The sequence below is a fragment of the Camelina sativa genome, chromosome 15 (genome assembly GCF_030686135.1).
Source record: "Camelina sativa cultivar CO46 ecotype springtype chromosome 15, ASM3068613v1".
In the NCBI taxonomy this organism is placed as follows: Eukaryota; Viridiplantae; Streptophyta; class Magnoliopsida; order Brassicales; family Brassicaceae; genus Camelina; species Camelina sativa.
This window is the reverse complement of record NC_141894.1, coordinates 2,457,620-2,470,946: the sequence shown is the minus strand read 5'-3', so window position 1 is coordinate 2,470,946 and position 13,327 is coordinate 2,457,620. Positions and strand designations below refer to the sequence as shown.

The 13,327-nt window shown below is 37.2% G+C and overlaps 4 protein-coding genes across 4 annotated transcripts; all 4 read left to right on the top strand.

Moving 5' to 3' along the window:
- The first annotated feature begins 540 nt into the window (after positions 1-540).
- Positions 541-3,511, top strand: LOC104744780 (uncharacterized). The gene is made up of 2 exons (XM_010465881.3): positions 541-1,253; positions 1,491-3,511. The coding sequence occupies exon 2, from the start codon at positions 1,491-1,493 to the stop codon at positions 3,294-3,296; it is 1,806 nt and encodes a 601-aa protein (XP_010464183.1). The 5' UTR covers positions 541-1,253; the 3' UTR covers positions 3,297-3,511.
- Positions 3,512-4,609: 1,098 nt separating this feature from the next.
- Positions 4,610-5,490, top strand: LOC104744779 (uncharacterized). The gene has a single exon (XM_010465879.3). The coding sequence runs from the start codon at positions 4,749-4,751 to the stop codon at positions 5,262-5,264; it is 516 nt and encodes a 171-aa protein (XP_010464181.1). The 5' UTR covers positions 4,610-4,748; the 3' UTR covers positions 5,265-5,490.
- A 1,007-nt stretch (positions 5,491-6,497) lies between these two features.
- On the top strand, positions 6,498-8,535 carry LOC104744778 (putative E3 ubiquitin-protein ligase LUL4). Its single transcript, XM_010465878.3, has 3 exons — positions 6,498-7,132; positions 7,473-7,962; positions 8,168-8,535. Exons 1-3 carry the CDS (start codon positions 6,651-6,653, stop codon positions 8,285-8,287), a joined length of 1,092 nt encoding a protein of 363 aa, XP_010464180.2. The 5' UTR covers positions 6,498-6,650; the 3' UTR covers positions 8,288-8,535.
- Positions 8,536-10,202: 1,667 nt separating this feature from the next.
- LOC104744777 (heavy metal-associated isoprenylated plant protein 32) lies at positions 10,203-13,076 on the top strand. The gene is made up of 4 exons (XM_010465877.3): positions 10,203-11,057; positions 11,162-11,276; positions 11,374-11,449; positions 11,582-13,076. The coding sequence occupies exons 2-4, from the start codon at positions 11,247-11,249 to the stop codon at positions 12,889-12,891; spliced, it is 1,416 nt and encodes a 471-aa protein (XP_010464179.2). The 5' UTR covers positions 10,203-11,057; positions 11,162-11,246; the 3' UTR covers positions 12,892-13,076.
- Positions 13,077-13,327: the final 251 nt, after the last annotated feature.

The window sequence follows — 13,327 nt, the reverse complement described above, 5'->3', positions numbered from 1 at the left end:
CCAAGACATTTGGAGTTAAAAGTCACATGTCAAGACAGATGCTCAACAGACAACAGCCAACAATAATAAATTCATGGTCAGAAGTCAGAACCATAAACCGTATAAGCCCCTACTTAATTCTCAATCTCTTTTACAAGTTAAATATCTTCTTTGCTCTTCGGAATTTTTTTAATTTTGGTTCAATTTACGGTTATAGCAAGGAGCTTCACTAATTTAATTAATCAAATACTACTATGCTAATGCTATGCCAAATTCGCAATGAGATTTACTTATTAGCTCAAGATGACGTGCAAAACTGTTTATTTATAAACTCACCATTCAATATTGTACAAAAAAAAAAAAAAAAAAAAAAATTGAAACAAATGGATAAGATAAATAAAGATGGAACTATTATTGTGTAAAAAATAAAAGCTAAAATGGTATTGAAAAAAAATAGACTAGTACTAATCTAAGAAGAAGAAAAAAAAAAAGTCTTATAATTGACTTTTTATCTAGTTTTGTGTACTAAAATCTCCAACGGTAGGTTTCTCTCATCTCTCTACTGATGATAATTATAACAATCTGAATTGATATATTGGATAACAATTTACTATTTTTTTTTTAACTTTCATCCATCGTCTCTCTTTATAAATCCCCACCCAAAAACATTAATTAATTTTTATTCTCCTGCAGAGAAATAGGAGCGGCGGTGGTGGGAGAGGACAAATAACAACAAAAAAAAAAAAAAAAAAAAAAAACAAAGGCACGTGAAGCCAATCAAACACCATACACAAATTGTGTAATCAAAAAGACGAGAATAACCCTACCGGCACACCGACGCGACTTTGTGAAAACGCTTCGTTGCCCACATGTCGTCCCACAATTATTTAGCGCGGTCGTCGGCCTGTTGTCATGGTAAAACCATTACCACGACAGGGTTATAATCGTCTTGACATTAAAATTGTCTTTATCTCTCTCTCCCCCGTCTCCGCCTCCTCCTCCTCCCTCTCTCAAAATTTGCTTATTTGGCTGCACTCATCCAAAGAAATCCTAAATTCTCTTGGAGATTTATCTATTCTTATTTTATTTTTGCACTTTCTTAGTAAATGTTTGGTTTTGTTTTAGTCTAAAAAAACTTTGAATCCTCCCATAGTTTCCTTTTTCTCTCTTCCGGAAATTGGGAGGATTTTAAGTTCTTGTAAAAGAGAGGATTGTGTGAATCAATCATCATCTTCCACGAGTTCAAGAACTAACCCATCACTGAACCATTTAAAGTAAGTTTAATCATGTTTTTAATTTATCACATTATTATTATAAAGTTTGGATTTTTTTTTTTGACTTTTAATGTTTTCTCGGTAGAATAATTCTAAAAACTTAAAGCTTTACTTTTTAAGAAAAGAAAGAAAAAAAAAACTCATCTTGATTTGTTTTGTTGTTGTTGTTGTGATTTTGAATTTGTTGCTAACTTGAATCCACCTTTTCTGGGTTTTGTTGTCGGAATCTTCATTCAGATGCCGGATAAAGGAGTGATTTTGCATCCAGTTCCGAGCCAATTACTGATTCTACGGCCAAGTCCATTGCTTCAATGGCGTCTTGGTGCTCTTACTGCACTCGTCTTCTTCCTCATGTTAGTCGTTTGGAGCATTGACGGTTGTTCCATTCAAACCTTCGTTGAGCCATGGAGATTCAACGCTTACTCTGTTAAGATCAGTCCTTCTCCTTCCTCCCACTCCCTTCAAATCAGCCCTTCTCCGTCTCCTTTAACATCACCTCAACCCATTCTAGAAACAGAGGAACCTCACAATCTCACTACACACACGACGAAGGTGGTGGAACCAACTCTGGATCCGAATCTCACTTCAAACTCGACCGGTGTTCAATTCGAATGGATCACCGCCGATTCAGGGAAAGGTTTCACGGCGAATTTGTTAAGGAGTTGGTTGGCTCCGGGAGGAGCGCCGTGCAGAGAAGCAAAAACAGTTGAGATTTCAGTTTCCGGCGTCGACGGGAATGATTCGTTAGAGTTAACCGCCGGTGAGATTCATGAGTTTCGATTCCAAGCCTTGGATGAATCTGGTAAACATGTTTGCATCGGTGGTGACTACTTCGAGACTGATTTATCCGGCGAGAGTTGGAAATCGAGGCCTCCGGTGAAAGATTTCGGAAACGGAACTTACTCTTTCTCGTTACAGGTTCATCCTGAGTTCGCCGGAGATTACAATCTCACCGTCATTTTGCTCTTCCGTCACTTCCAAGGTCTTAAGTTCAGCACCTCACGTCTAGGCTTTGATCGAAAGCTTCGTAACGTCCCATTAAGATTCATCAATAAGCCTGACGTTACTCTACCGGAGCTCAAGTCATGTAAAAGATCTGACTTTAACAGAGATGCTTGGTCAGGACGGTGGACTAGGCTTGGTAAGAACGATGAGTGTGAGATCAGTAATGACGGGCGTTACCGTTGCCTCGCCGCGGATTACCCTTGTAGGAAACCGTGGTGCGATGGAGCGGTTGGAGCTATAGAGAGCAATGGTTGGGTTTACTCTACTCATTGCTCTTTTGAGGTCTTCTCTGGTGACAAGGCTTGGGATTGCTTGAAAGGGAAATGGATCTTCTTCTGGGGGGACTCGAATCATGTTGATTCGATAAGAAACTTGCTGAACTTTGTATTAGGTCATCCGGAGATCCCTGCTGTACCGAGGAGGTTTGATTTGAAGTTCTCGAATCCGAAGAACTCATCCGAGACGGTTAGGATCACGAGTATCTTCAACGGTCATTGGAACGAGACAAAGAACTACCAGGGTCTTGATTCTCTTCAAGACTCAGACTTTAGAGAGTTGCTCAAGAAGTACTTTACGGAAGACCGTGTTCCGGACGTGATGATTGTGAACTCAGGTCTACACGATGGGATTCACTGGACGAGTCTTAGAGCCTTTGCGAAAGGAGCTGAAACCGCAGCTGCGTTTTGGAGAGGAGTTTTTGATAAGGTGAAAAGCAGGGGATTGCAACCGCCTGAGGTGATTTTTAGGAACACGATTGCGACAGGAGGGTACGCGAGAACGTTAGCGTTTAACCCAAGCAAAATGGAGGCGTTTAACGGAGTGTTTCTCGAGAAAATGAAGGACGCAGGATTGGTCACAAGCGTGGTGGATAACTTTGATATGACGTATCCGTGGCATTATGATAACAGGTGCAACGACGGAGTTCATTACGGTAGAGCTCCGGCGAAATTGAAGTGGAGGGACGGTGAGATTGGTCATCAGTACTTTGTGGATTTGATGCTCGTTCACGTTTTGCTCAATGCATTGTGTGTGAAATAGAGACATGGTTAAGTTTGGTTTAGGGAAGAGTCATGGATTCTTTATTTATGTGTAGACTTTTGTAATTTTTTTGGAGTATAGATTATTATTATTTGGGAAAACTCAACTCACCAAGCTTGAGTTTCATTGTATAATAGTGAGAGATTTGAACAACCGTTGTGTACTATATACATATCTGGTTGACATTTTTCAGATAATAATAATATTTTTGAACACTTGAATGATTGTAATTTGGCTCAACTAGCTATAAACTGACTTTTATGTTGGAAGTTAGCTTAATTCACCCATTTATTGCTCTCTATGACTTAAAACACACACACACACACACAGCTAACTCGCAGCCAATAACGATTGTTGCATCCGTGAATGTTTTGAAGAGATGGTCCTCGCAAAAGTCCTAATGATTCATCTAGAAGACGATAGTGTCATAGTTAACGAGTTAACTTCATTTTATATATATGTCAACTATACTGTAATTTGCAAAAGTGTTCTGTTTAATGCTTTGTAATAAACTACAAAAAACGAGTGGTCTATAAACAATTATTTCTTACATATTATATAGAACAAAAGGGGAAAAAGAAACAGACCAAAAAATAATGCCACAGTTAATCATTTCAGTTGGGTCAAATGAACAAATCTTCTTCATTGTAAAGCCTAAAATTTAGAAGAAAAAGGGAATAATTGGAAACCAAAAGGGGGATTAAAGTTTCCATACCTCATAATGGTGACAGTTCAAGCAAAGTGTTTATGTGTGGAACTGTATATTATAAAAATGTACAAGTACACATTATTGTTTGTTAGTTTATCTATCATCAACTTGATACAAAGAGAAATAACGAAGTATTTGTCGGCGTCTTTGATTTCTTGGCTTATTGTCTCGAACCACAATACCAAATTTTCCTTCACCACATGAATATAATCTATCTCCAAATATTTTAGATAAGTATTTCTTAGATTTTCTCGATTAATATGTGAAGCATATTTTTTTGTTCACATATCTCTCTTGATAAAACAGATCATTATCGATTGTGACTTAAAAAATATTTTAAAACGGATTGCTCCAATTGGTTTGTTTTTATCGTAAATCAAATTTATGAGACGAAAACTATAGTACTAATTTTGACTTTTCAGACATGTACAGCTACTGAGAATAAACTTTTGGTCTAGCTAAATCAATATGATGAAATCACAAGGTTGGTTAAACTATTATTGTGAACGGTCAACCAAATTGTCTTTATAAACCACTAGTGAACCGAAATTGCCTCTTTTTTTTGTCTTTTAGAAAATCCATATTATAAAGTACAGTGATACTATTCCCCCTTGCATTTACTATTAGGCACACATATATTACACAATAGAAAATCCAATATCTCCTTACCAAAAAATAAGAAAATCCAATATCTCACTCTTGTGAGGAGCCATCAAAAGAAGAAAGAGAGAAGAAGAAAAAGAATGGATATGATGAAAACATCAAAGATGAAGTTCACAAAAGAGATGATAGAGTCTATCAAAGACAAGCTCCCACGGCTTAGTTTCCTCCTCCTCTTCCTCCGACAATGTTACGGTGGTTGTGGCGACCGGACCCATCTACTCCCTTGCCCCATTGCCACTGCCTCCACCCGCTTTTGGAACCTCTCCGACCGTCCCGTGGAGCTCCAGATTCGGGTCGGTTCAATCCTAAAACGGGTCCACACTCTCAAACCCGGCCGTTCCAAGAGGCTAGGACACAGTAGCATCTATAGAGCTTACGTGGATGACCAGGAAGAACGTAGATGGTTGTACTACGACGAAACGTGTCTACCGTACGTATGGGTGCACGAGACCGGTACGGACTTGTCGAAGATGGTGAAGCAACAGTACGTGAGTCTTGAGGATCTGAGGGATTACTCAGAGATTAGGGTTTATAAGGATTTACAGAGAGGTTGTGTCTCAGTTGAGAAAAGAGACAGAGCTTCTGCTTTGTGTTGATGATTCTCTTTCTTTCTCATGCTCCCAATCTCTTAATTTACTCCTTGTGAAATTTATCGTTATTGGTTAGTTCATCTAAATTATTTTAAGTTCTATATACATATAAATATGTTTTTTATTATGTGATACATGATGCATGTATCAATATGATTGTAATCCATTCTCGAATATTGACTCTTATATGGGTTTATTGGGTTAGACAATGTCATCATTAGTTGATCTCTTACCAAAAGGGGTAACTAGATTTACTTGTCAGGATTACAAACTAATCACAAAATTTTGTCATTGTCGTCGGTTGAAGTTTGTGGTAGTTGAGGACTATATCTGTATGTAGTGGAAACCCAATATAATGATAGGTAATTCAATCAGAAGATGGCATTATTAAGTTTTTTAACACAAGGTTAATAGTATTACATTACTTATAGTATAAAGTGTCCTTGTGATATTTGCTTAGAATGTAGTATTAAAATTCTTACACGAACGATGACCCGCGAATGGTTCATAATAGAAAAATTAGAGGTTTCTTTTAATATCATCATTTGCCAAAACAGAGATGAAATCAAACAAAGTTCCTTGTAATGAAATGAAGACTGACTGTACTATATTCACGGAGTATTTTTGTTTTCCTCTTATTTGGTCGAGAGATCTTATCTTTTACACGTTTCTCGATGATCAATAATGTGTTTTGTTATTTTATTTTCGGTTGGAGAAAGGCAACAAAACCCAACGAGGTGCTTTGATGGCAGGCAAAATAATGACCTTTCCTCTGTGATCCTCTCCACTTTGATAGTCCATTAATCTAATACATTCAATTGTGTGTCATATAGCTAAGTAATATTCAATATGGTAATACTCAACATATGATGCAATGATAGACTTCTGGTACCCAGCAATAAATTAGTGGAGCGTAGGTTTAGCTTTAGGATACGAAGTTTTAGAAATCGATTTTTCGCATGAGATGTAATGTCACTATAGTTATAGCGTTGACTTTTAAGTAGCAGCAGTCAATTAATTGGCACGGTAAGTGAGAGATTAGGTGGTAAAAGACGAATATTAAAGTCAAAGTTACGAAGAAAAACTGAAACCTAACCACTTATTATTTTATTTGATTAGTAAATAATTAACTGAAAATAATAAACCGAATCCTAAACCAAAACCAAACCGGAAAGATAAAGTTTTATTTACTCGTCGGTTTAAAAAGTAAAAAAAGAAAGGAAGTCAAAAAAGCAAAGTACCGAAGCGTGAACGTGAAGGAGACACATCTTTGTACCAAATCTTCTTTGTTCCTCAGTCCTCTCTCTCTCTCTCTCACTCTGCTTTGCTTCTGTTCTGCTTTCTGTCTTGTCTCTTTCTTTCCCCATTGGATTTGTCATTCTTTACTCACCAATGGGAATCTCCTTTAGCAACAACAACAACAGAAGACGAGACACCAACAACAACCGCCGTCTCCTCCACCACAACCATCCTCCGCCGCCTTACTATTACCTCGATCCTCCTCCTCCTCCTCCACCGTCATTCCCACCGCATTATGACTACAATTACAATCTCTCTCAACCTCTACCGCCACAGCCACAGATCAACTCTTGTTCCTACGGCCATTACCATTACTACCCTCAACCTCCTCAGTATTTCACCACCGCTCAGCCCAATTGGTGGGGTGGTCCGATGACGAGACCGTCGTATTACGGTCCTCCTCAGCCTCAAACTCAAACGCAACCAATCCCACCGCCGTATGTGGAGCAACAGAACGCCAAGAAAGTGAGAAACGACGTCAATGTGCATAGAGGTACGGTGAGACTCGAGGTGGACGATCTCGTCCCTGGTCACCTTCTAGTCTCCTTCGTCTTCGATGCCCTTTTCGACGGCAGGTAACATTCACCATCAGGGCTTTGATCTATCAACATTGCGTGATAATGTGATTCGATTTCTAGGTCTTAGAACCCTAATTGCGACGAAATTGGCAAATTTAGGCCGATTAAACTATTAAAGGAAAGATCTTTACTTATTAGAACCATATGGAATGTAGTAAAGATTCAAGCTTTATGTGATTTTGCATAATATAGGTAATGTGTATATTGAGCCTAATCAGATCAGAAACGTCGAGAGAGATCATATCTTTCTTCAGAATTGGAATAAACTTTATATGATATGTATTGACTGACCAATGTTGAAGATAAGATTCTCATTGTGTTCTCATTTCATTTTCAGTTTCACTATCACCTTCTTTGCTAAAGAGGAACCAAACTGCACATTTGTCCCACAGTTTCCAGAGGTTTATTCACCAGCAAGATTCCATTTTCAGAAAGGTCCTGGACAGAAGTTTCTGCAGCCTACAGGGACAGGAACCGACCTCAGCTTCTTTGCTCTTGATGATCTGTCAAAACCCTTACAAGAAGATGTGTATCCGCTTGTGATATCAGCTGAGACTGTAATCTCTCCAAATCCAATCTCAGAGCAATCATCAGTTCATAAGCAAGTCACTCAAGCGGTTCTCGAGAAGGGTAACGATGGATTTTACAAAGTGAAAGTCGTAAAGCAGATTCTTTGGATTGAAGGAGTTCGATATGAACTCCGCGAGTTGTATGGCTCGACCACTGAAGGTGCAGCCTCGGGATTAGAGGACAGTGGTTCGGGTAAAGAATGTGTGATCTGTATGACTGAGAATAAGGACACGGCTGTGCTGCCTTGCAGACATTTGGTAAGACTTTCTCAATCTTTTGCTTTTGGTTTCTAAAGTTGGCATTTGCTTTTGGTAGTAAGCATTTGTTTTTATATTTTCTTTGATGAGAAGGTCTTCTTTTCTTCGATCAAATCCAACCTACAATATCTATAGATCACTGTACAATCAGTTTAAAGAGAATAACATTTTAATTCTAATGTTGTATGTCTGTCCATCTTTGCAGTGCATGTGTAGCGACTGCGCGAAAGAATTGAGGCTTCAGTCGAACAACTGTCCGATTTGTCGACAACCCATTGAAGAGCTCTTAGAGATCAAAATGAACAGTAGTGATGAACAACACTAGTTTTTTTTTTTTTTTTTAAAAAAGGTTCTTCCTTTACTTAAAAACACCATTTCTTATATAGTAATATGATTCTTTCTTCTTCTTTTTCTGAAATCCTCCATATCTAAATCTGTAATTTCAAACATTGTTGTGTAACTTCATACCGCATATAGATTTGTTTTGGTACAAAAGTTTGTAGTTGGAAGATATCAGCATCAGTATATGTAGTACTATTGTGCTAAAAAGAAGAGCTTTCATATTCTTTAGCAGATTTTTATCCTCTTTGATAAGTTCCTAACACTCTCAACTAATCTACTTAATGTCTGTAATTGAATGTTTTTGTTGGTTAGCTTAGACAAAAGGATCCAATGTTGTGGTCCAAATCTCATAGTACCCCCCCAAATAATTAATTTCTTCACAATGTCTAGAAATTAACATTTTGCAGAGTTTGTATAGCAACATTCTTTACCATGCAGTAGAGTCAAAGATCATTAGAGAAAATGGTGAGTTTTGGTATCTGCAGAGATAGTAAAAGAATAGAAAGAGGTGAAGTTGAAGAAGAATCATTTCTGCTTTTTTGCAATTTAAACATCAATTGAAGGAAAAGCTGCAGGAGGAAAAAGAATGTTTCCCACTGAGGTTGAGCTTTAAAAGAAACAAAAAAAGGTCCTTTTTATAAAATCAAAAAAATAGTCTTAGTTATTCTTTTGACAGAATGCTCAAACTTTTAAATTAAAAAAAGTCTTTATTTGATCTGTTATTGTTTGGTCGCAAGCTTAAACTGAACTACATAATAATTATTGGTGGATTTCGTAATTTTTTTCTTCTTTCTGATGCTGAACAAAAAAAAAGAAAAAAAAAAATCAATTAATTATGTGTATTTTTTTTTTAATTATGTGTATTTTAGCTTAGTAGGCTGAAATTTCAATTTTGTAAAAAAAAAAATCGTTTAAAAATTGACTAAAATGAAATGATATCAACGGTGACGTCGATGAGAAATATTACCTTTTAAAGGCCAAAACGTACAATAATGCACTTTCCGAAAACACGAAGAAGATAAAAAAGAATCCAAAGGCAAAGATGGTAACACGACAAAGGAATTAATAATGTCATTTTGCGAAGAGGAAGAAGAAAGATGTCATGTGCAGAGAGACACTCATGTGACCAACAACAGCTATCGAGTTAGGCAAAACCCTCAACGACAAAAGTCTGTCTATTATTCATCTCAACATGCCCAAATTATTTTTTAACCCACCCATCAACTGCTTTTTCAATTAGATAGGTTTTTTAAAAAATTATTTTTATTTGGAACGTTCTAAATGTGTAAATTTATGCATCATCTTACGATTCCATTCCATTCTTTACTAATAATTGTACAACTATCATATCTGATATGTGTTAGAAATCCAAGTCTTGAATTTTCTATGATTTTCATAAGATTTAGTTAAGAATGTGATAATTATATATATTGTCAAAAAAAAAAAAAAGTGATAATTAAATATAGTTTAGGCACTAGGCAGGCTTTGATTTAATAAGCAAATGAAAGTGTCCTTCAGCTTCACCAACAAAACCATTATACTGTATTCTTTTTGTTTTCCAAAGAAAACCATTTAACAATGTTTACAAGACAATTAATTTGAGTATACAGTAGCTCACTTTATAAATGCTCATCCATATTTTTTTCAAAAAATAGCGAGTCTCATCAAGAAGTGTTAACGCGAAACACAACGCGATGAGACGATTTAGTCAATGTGTAAAAGAATAATGTATTATTGTAAAGAAATCGTAAAAACAAATGTACTTAGTATTAAAATACAATTGGGAATTAAACAAGTACTTCTAATAATAAATTAGGGAAACTTGCAGAGATCTGGCCGAAAACGTGATTATGAGGGTCACAGTCGCACTATAAATTAGTAGTATGAAATACGAACGAGAACGAGGCATTTTGCCATTCATCATTAAAAACTTTAAATACCGAACAGCCCCCACTCTTATCTTTTTTTTTTATTATATTTTTATACCTTTTTCCTATTTTTATACTCTCTATATGATATCACCAAATTTTGTTTTTGCAACAGTGACTTTTCTATCCCTCACTCTATTCAAGCATCCATATATTTATCTTATACTTCTTCCGTTTTAAAATATATAATGGTTTAAGTAAAATACGCATATTAAAAAATGACTACTTTCAAAAAGTATAAAATATTATAATACTCTAAAAGTTGCATAAAAAATTGAATACTTAATATTAATAATACTAGTATACTACTAATCATTAATAAAAGTGGATTATCATGGGTAATTCTCACTTAATTAATTGTATCTCTATATCTTTCTTTTTGTTCGGTATAAATCTACTTTCGATAGTTTTGACTTTTTACAGTATTTTAATCCCAGTCGATTTTGAAGTCATCTTATAAGTTGAACATACTAAAAATTTGCAAAATTATACTACCACATGCCTCATTGGCATAGATTTTAACATTGGAGAATTCTCGAAAAAAGTATTTTTTTTTTTTTTTCCAATATTACATAAAATATTGGGAAAGTCTAGGCAAAAAAAAAAAACATAATATTGGTCACTCCTTTCTTCTAAATAAATTGAAGCAGCGACTTTACTTCTCTCTATCTATCTCTGACTCTGAAAAAGATGAAGTGGAGAAGTTAATGTTCACCAACTTAATACAACAAAGTCTGAATCTTTCTTCCTTCTTCTTCTTTGCCTTCTTTCAAGTGCGTCTCTCGTTCTCCACTCTGTTTCTTTCTTGTTTTTGAAGAAACAAAGGTATCTATCTATCTTCCTCAGTTACATATATACATATGAAGTGTTGTCCTTGTACTTGAATGTGTTAGAAGATAACAATTTCTTGGTTCTCTAATGTTGTCCAGTTTGAAGTTGCCAATAGCAGAGGAGCTGTCTCAGATCTGGTACTAAAGTGAGAGAGATTTGAGTATCTTGTTGAGAAAAAAAAAAATGAGTAAAGAAGAGTTCATGAAGATCCAGGTTTAGTCACCATTACTCTCTCATACTCCTTCTCGCAGTGTGTGTGTCTTCTGTTGACTTTTTAATCTGAGAAAGATTTATATTATGTATGTTGCAGACTTGTGTTCTTAAAGTGAACATACACTGTGATGGCTGTAAGCACAAAGTCAAGAAAATCTTGCAGAAAATCGAAGGTAAATAGAGAAGAACTCAAAATCTCTTTTCTTGACTTTCTTGTTTTTGTTTCTTATATTAGTCTCAGAATCAAGATTTTTTAGTATGTTGACTAATTAAAAGTAGTATTGTTTTGTCTGAAACCAAATCAGGTGTTTTCACGACCAAGATTGACTCAGAGCAAGGGAAAGTGACTGTCTCAGGGAGCGTAGATCCTTCTGTTCTCATCAAGAAGCTTGCCAAATCTGGTAAACATGCTGAACTCTGGGGAGCTCCAAAAGGTAACAACAATCCCAATCAGTCCCAACTGCCGGATCAGTTTAAGGGGATGCAGATTGACAATAAGAAAGGCGGTGGCGGTGGCGGCGGAAACAATAATAACAACAAGAAAGGTCCGAAGGCCGGCGGAGGAGGAGGAGGAGGCGGCGGTGGAGGTAACAGTAATGCGCCTAAGATGAGTCAGCAACTGAATCCACAACAGATGCAGCAGCTTCAACAGCTTCAGAAGCTGAAAGGGTTTCAAGATCTGAAGCTTCCTCCTCAGTTAAAAGGCTCTGTTCCTATGAACAAGAACCAAAACCAGAAAGGAGTCAAGTTTGATGTTCCTGAGGATGATGATGATGACGATGATTTTAGTGACGAGTTTGATGATGAGTTTACTGATGATGATGAGGACGACGAGTTCGATGATGAGTTTGATGATCTCCCTCCTCTGTCTAATAAGATGAAGCCTAATGCTCAGCAGATGATGCCTAATGCTCAGCAGATGATGATGAACGCTCAGAAGAACGCTAATCTTGGCGGTGGTCCCGCTAAAAACGGCGGTAAGGGCGCTCCCGGCGGCGGAGGTGGTGGTAAGGGTGGTCCCGGTGGCGGCGGTGGAAATCAAAACCAAGGCGGAGGAAAGAACGGTGGTAAAAACGGCGGTGGTGGTGGACATCCACAAGACGGTAAAAACGGTGGCGGCGGTGGTCCAAACGGCGGAAAGAAAGGTAACGGCGGAGGTGGACCCATGGCTGGGGGACCTCCGGGCGGTTTCCGTCCCATGGGAGGAGGAGGAGCACCACCGAACATGAGCATGTCTATGGGAGGACCAATGGGTATGGGTGGTTCGATGGGAAATATACCGGCGGTTCAGGGATTACCAGCGACCGGTCCAGGCGGTGTACCAGCCGGTTATTTCCAAGGGGTCGGGGCAGATCCGATGCAACAGCAACAACAACAACAACAGCAATATTTAGCAGCTGTTATGAACCAGCAACGAGCTATGGGGAACGAACGGTTCCAACCAATGATGTACGCACGTCCACCACCGGCAGTTAACTATATGCCGCCAAACCCGCACCAATATCCGAATCCACATCCGTACCCGTACCCGTATCCATATCCACCACCTTACGGGAATGATCAATACTCTCACGCCTTTAGCGACGAGAACACATCAAGCTGCGATATTATGTGAGATATATTATGGTAAACAAATCTAAAATAAAAACAACAATAGTTGTGTATTGAATCCTAAGTTGGGATTTTTTTTTCTTCGATGGATCGAATGCTAAGTTGTTTTAGGGTTTTTTTCACTTTGTGATGATAGCTTTGGTAATTTAATAGAATAATATAAAACTTCAAGATTAGTAGTTTTTCTCACTCCATGTGACTTTGTTATTTGCTAATGTTCGTGAATATACGCGTATACGGAGTTGCCAGAACAAATTCAATAGATACCAAATCAAATTGATTATGAATGAATATATTGACACTTTTGGGTTTGATCTTATTAGTATATTTTTTTTCAAAGAGGATACGGAATCTTTTAAATGGAAGTGGAGTTGTGTGTCCTATGGACCATTATATTAAGATAAATTTTCTCCACTATATTTGGATCTTGCTTTTATTTC

What these genes read in the sequence shown, in the direction of transcription:
- LOC104744780 (XM_010465881.3), top strand. Translation starts at nt 1,491, where the DNA reads ATGCCGGATAAAGGAGTGATTTTGCATCCAGTTCCGAGCCAATTACTG.
- LOC104744779 (XM_010465879.3), top strand. Translation starts at nt 4,749, where the DNA reads ATGGATATGATGAAAACATCAAAGATGAAGTTCACAAAAGAGATGATA.
- LOC104744778 (XM_010465878.3), top strand. Translation starts at nt 6,651, where the DNA reads ATGGGAATCTCCTTTAGCAACAACAACAACAGAAGACGAGACACCAAC. An exon ending in GATGCCCTTTTCGACGGCAG is followed by an intron (nt 7,133 to 7,472) that starts GTAACATTCACC and finishes TTTCATTTTCAG; the next exon opens with TTTCACTATCACCTTCTTTG. An exon ending in TGCTGCCTTGCAGACATTTG is followed by an intron (nt 7,963 to 8,167) that starts GTAAGACTTTCT and finishes CCATCTTTGCAG; the next exon opens with TGCATGTGTAGCGACTGCGC.
- LOC104744777 (XM_010465877.3), top strand. Translation starts at nt 11,247, where the DNA reads ATGAGTAAAGAAGAGTTCATGAAGATCCAG. An exon ending in AAGAGTTCATGAAGATCCAG is followed by an intron (nt 11,277 to 11,373) that starts GTTTAGTCACCA and finishes TGTATGTTGCAG; the next exon opens with ACTTGTGTTCTTAAAGTGAA. An exon ending in AATCTTGCAGAAAATCGAAG is followed by an intron (nt 11,450 to 11,581) that starts GTAAATAGAGAA and finishes AAACCAAATCAG; the next exon opens with GTGTTTTCACGACCAAGATT.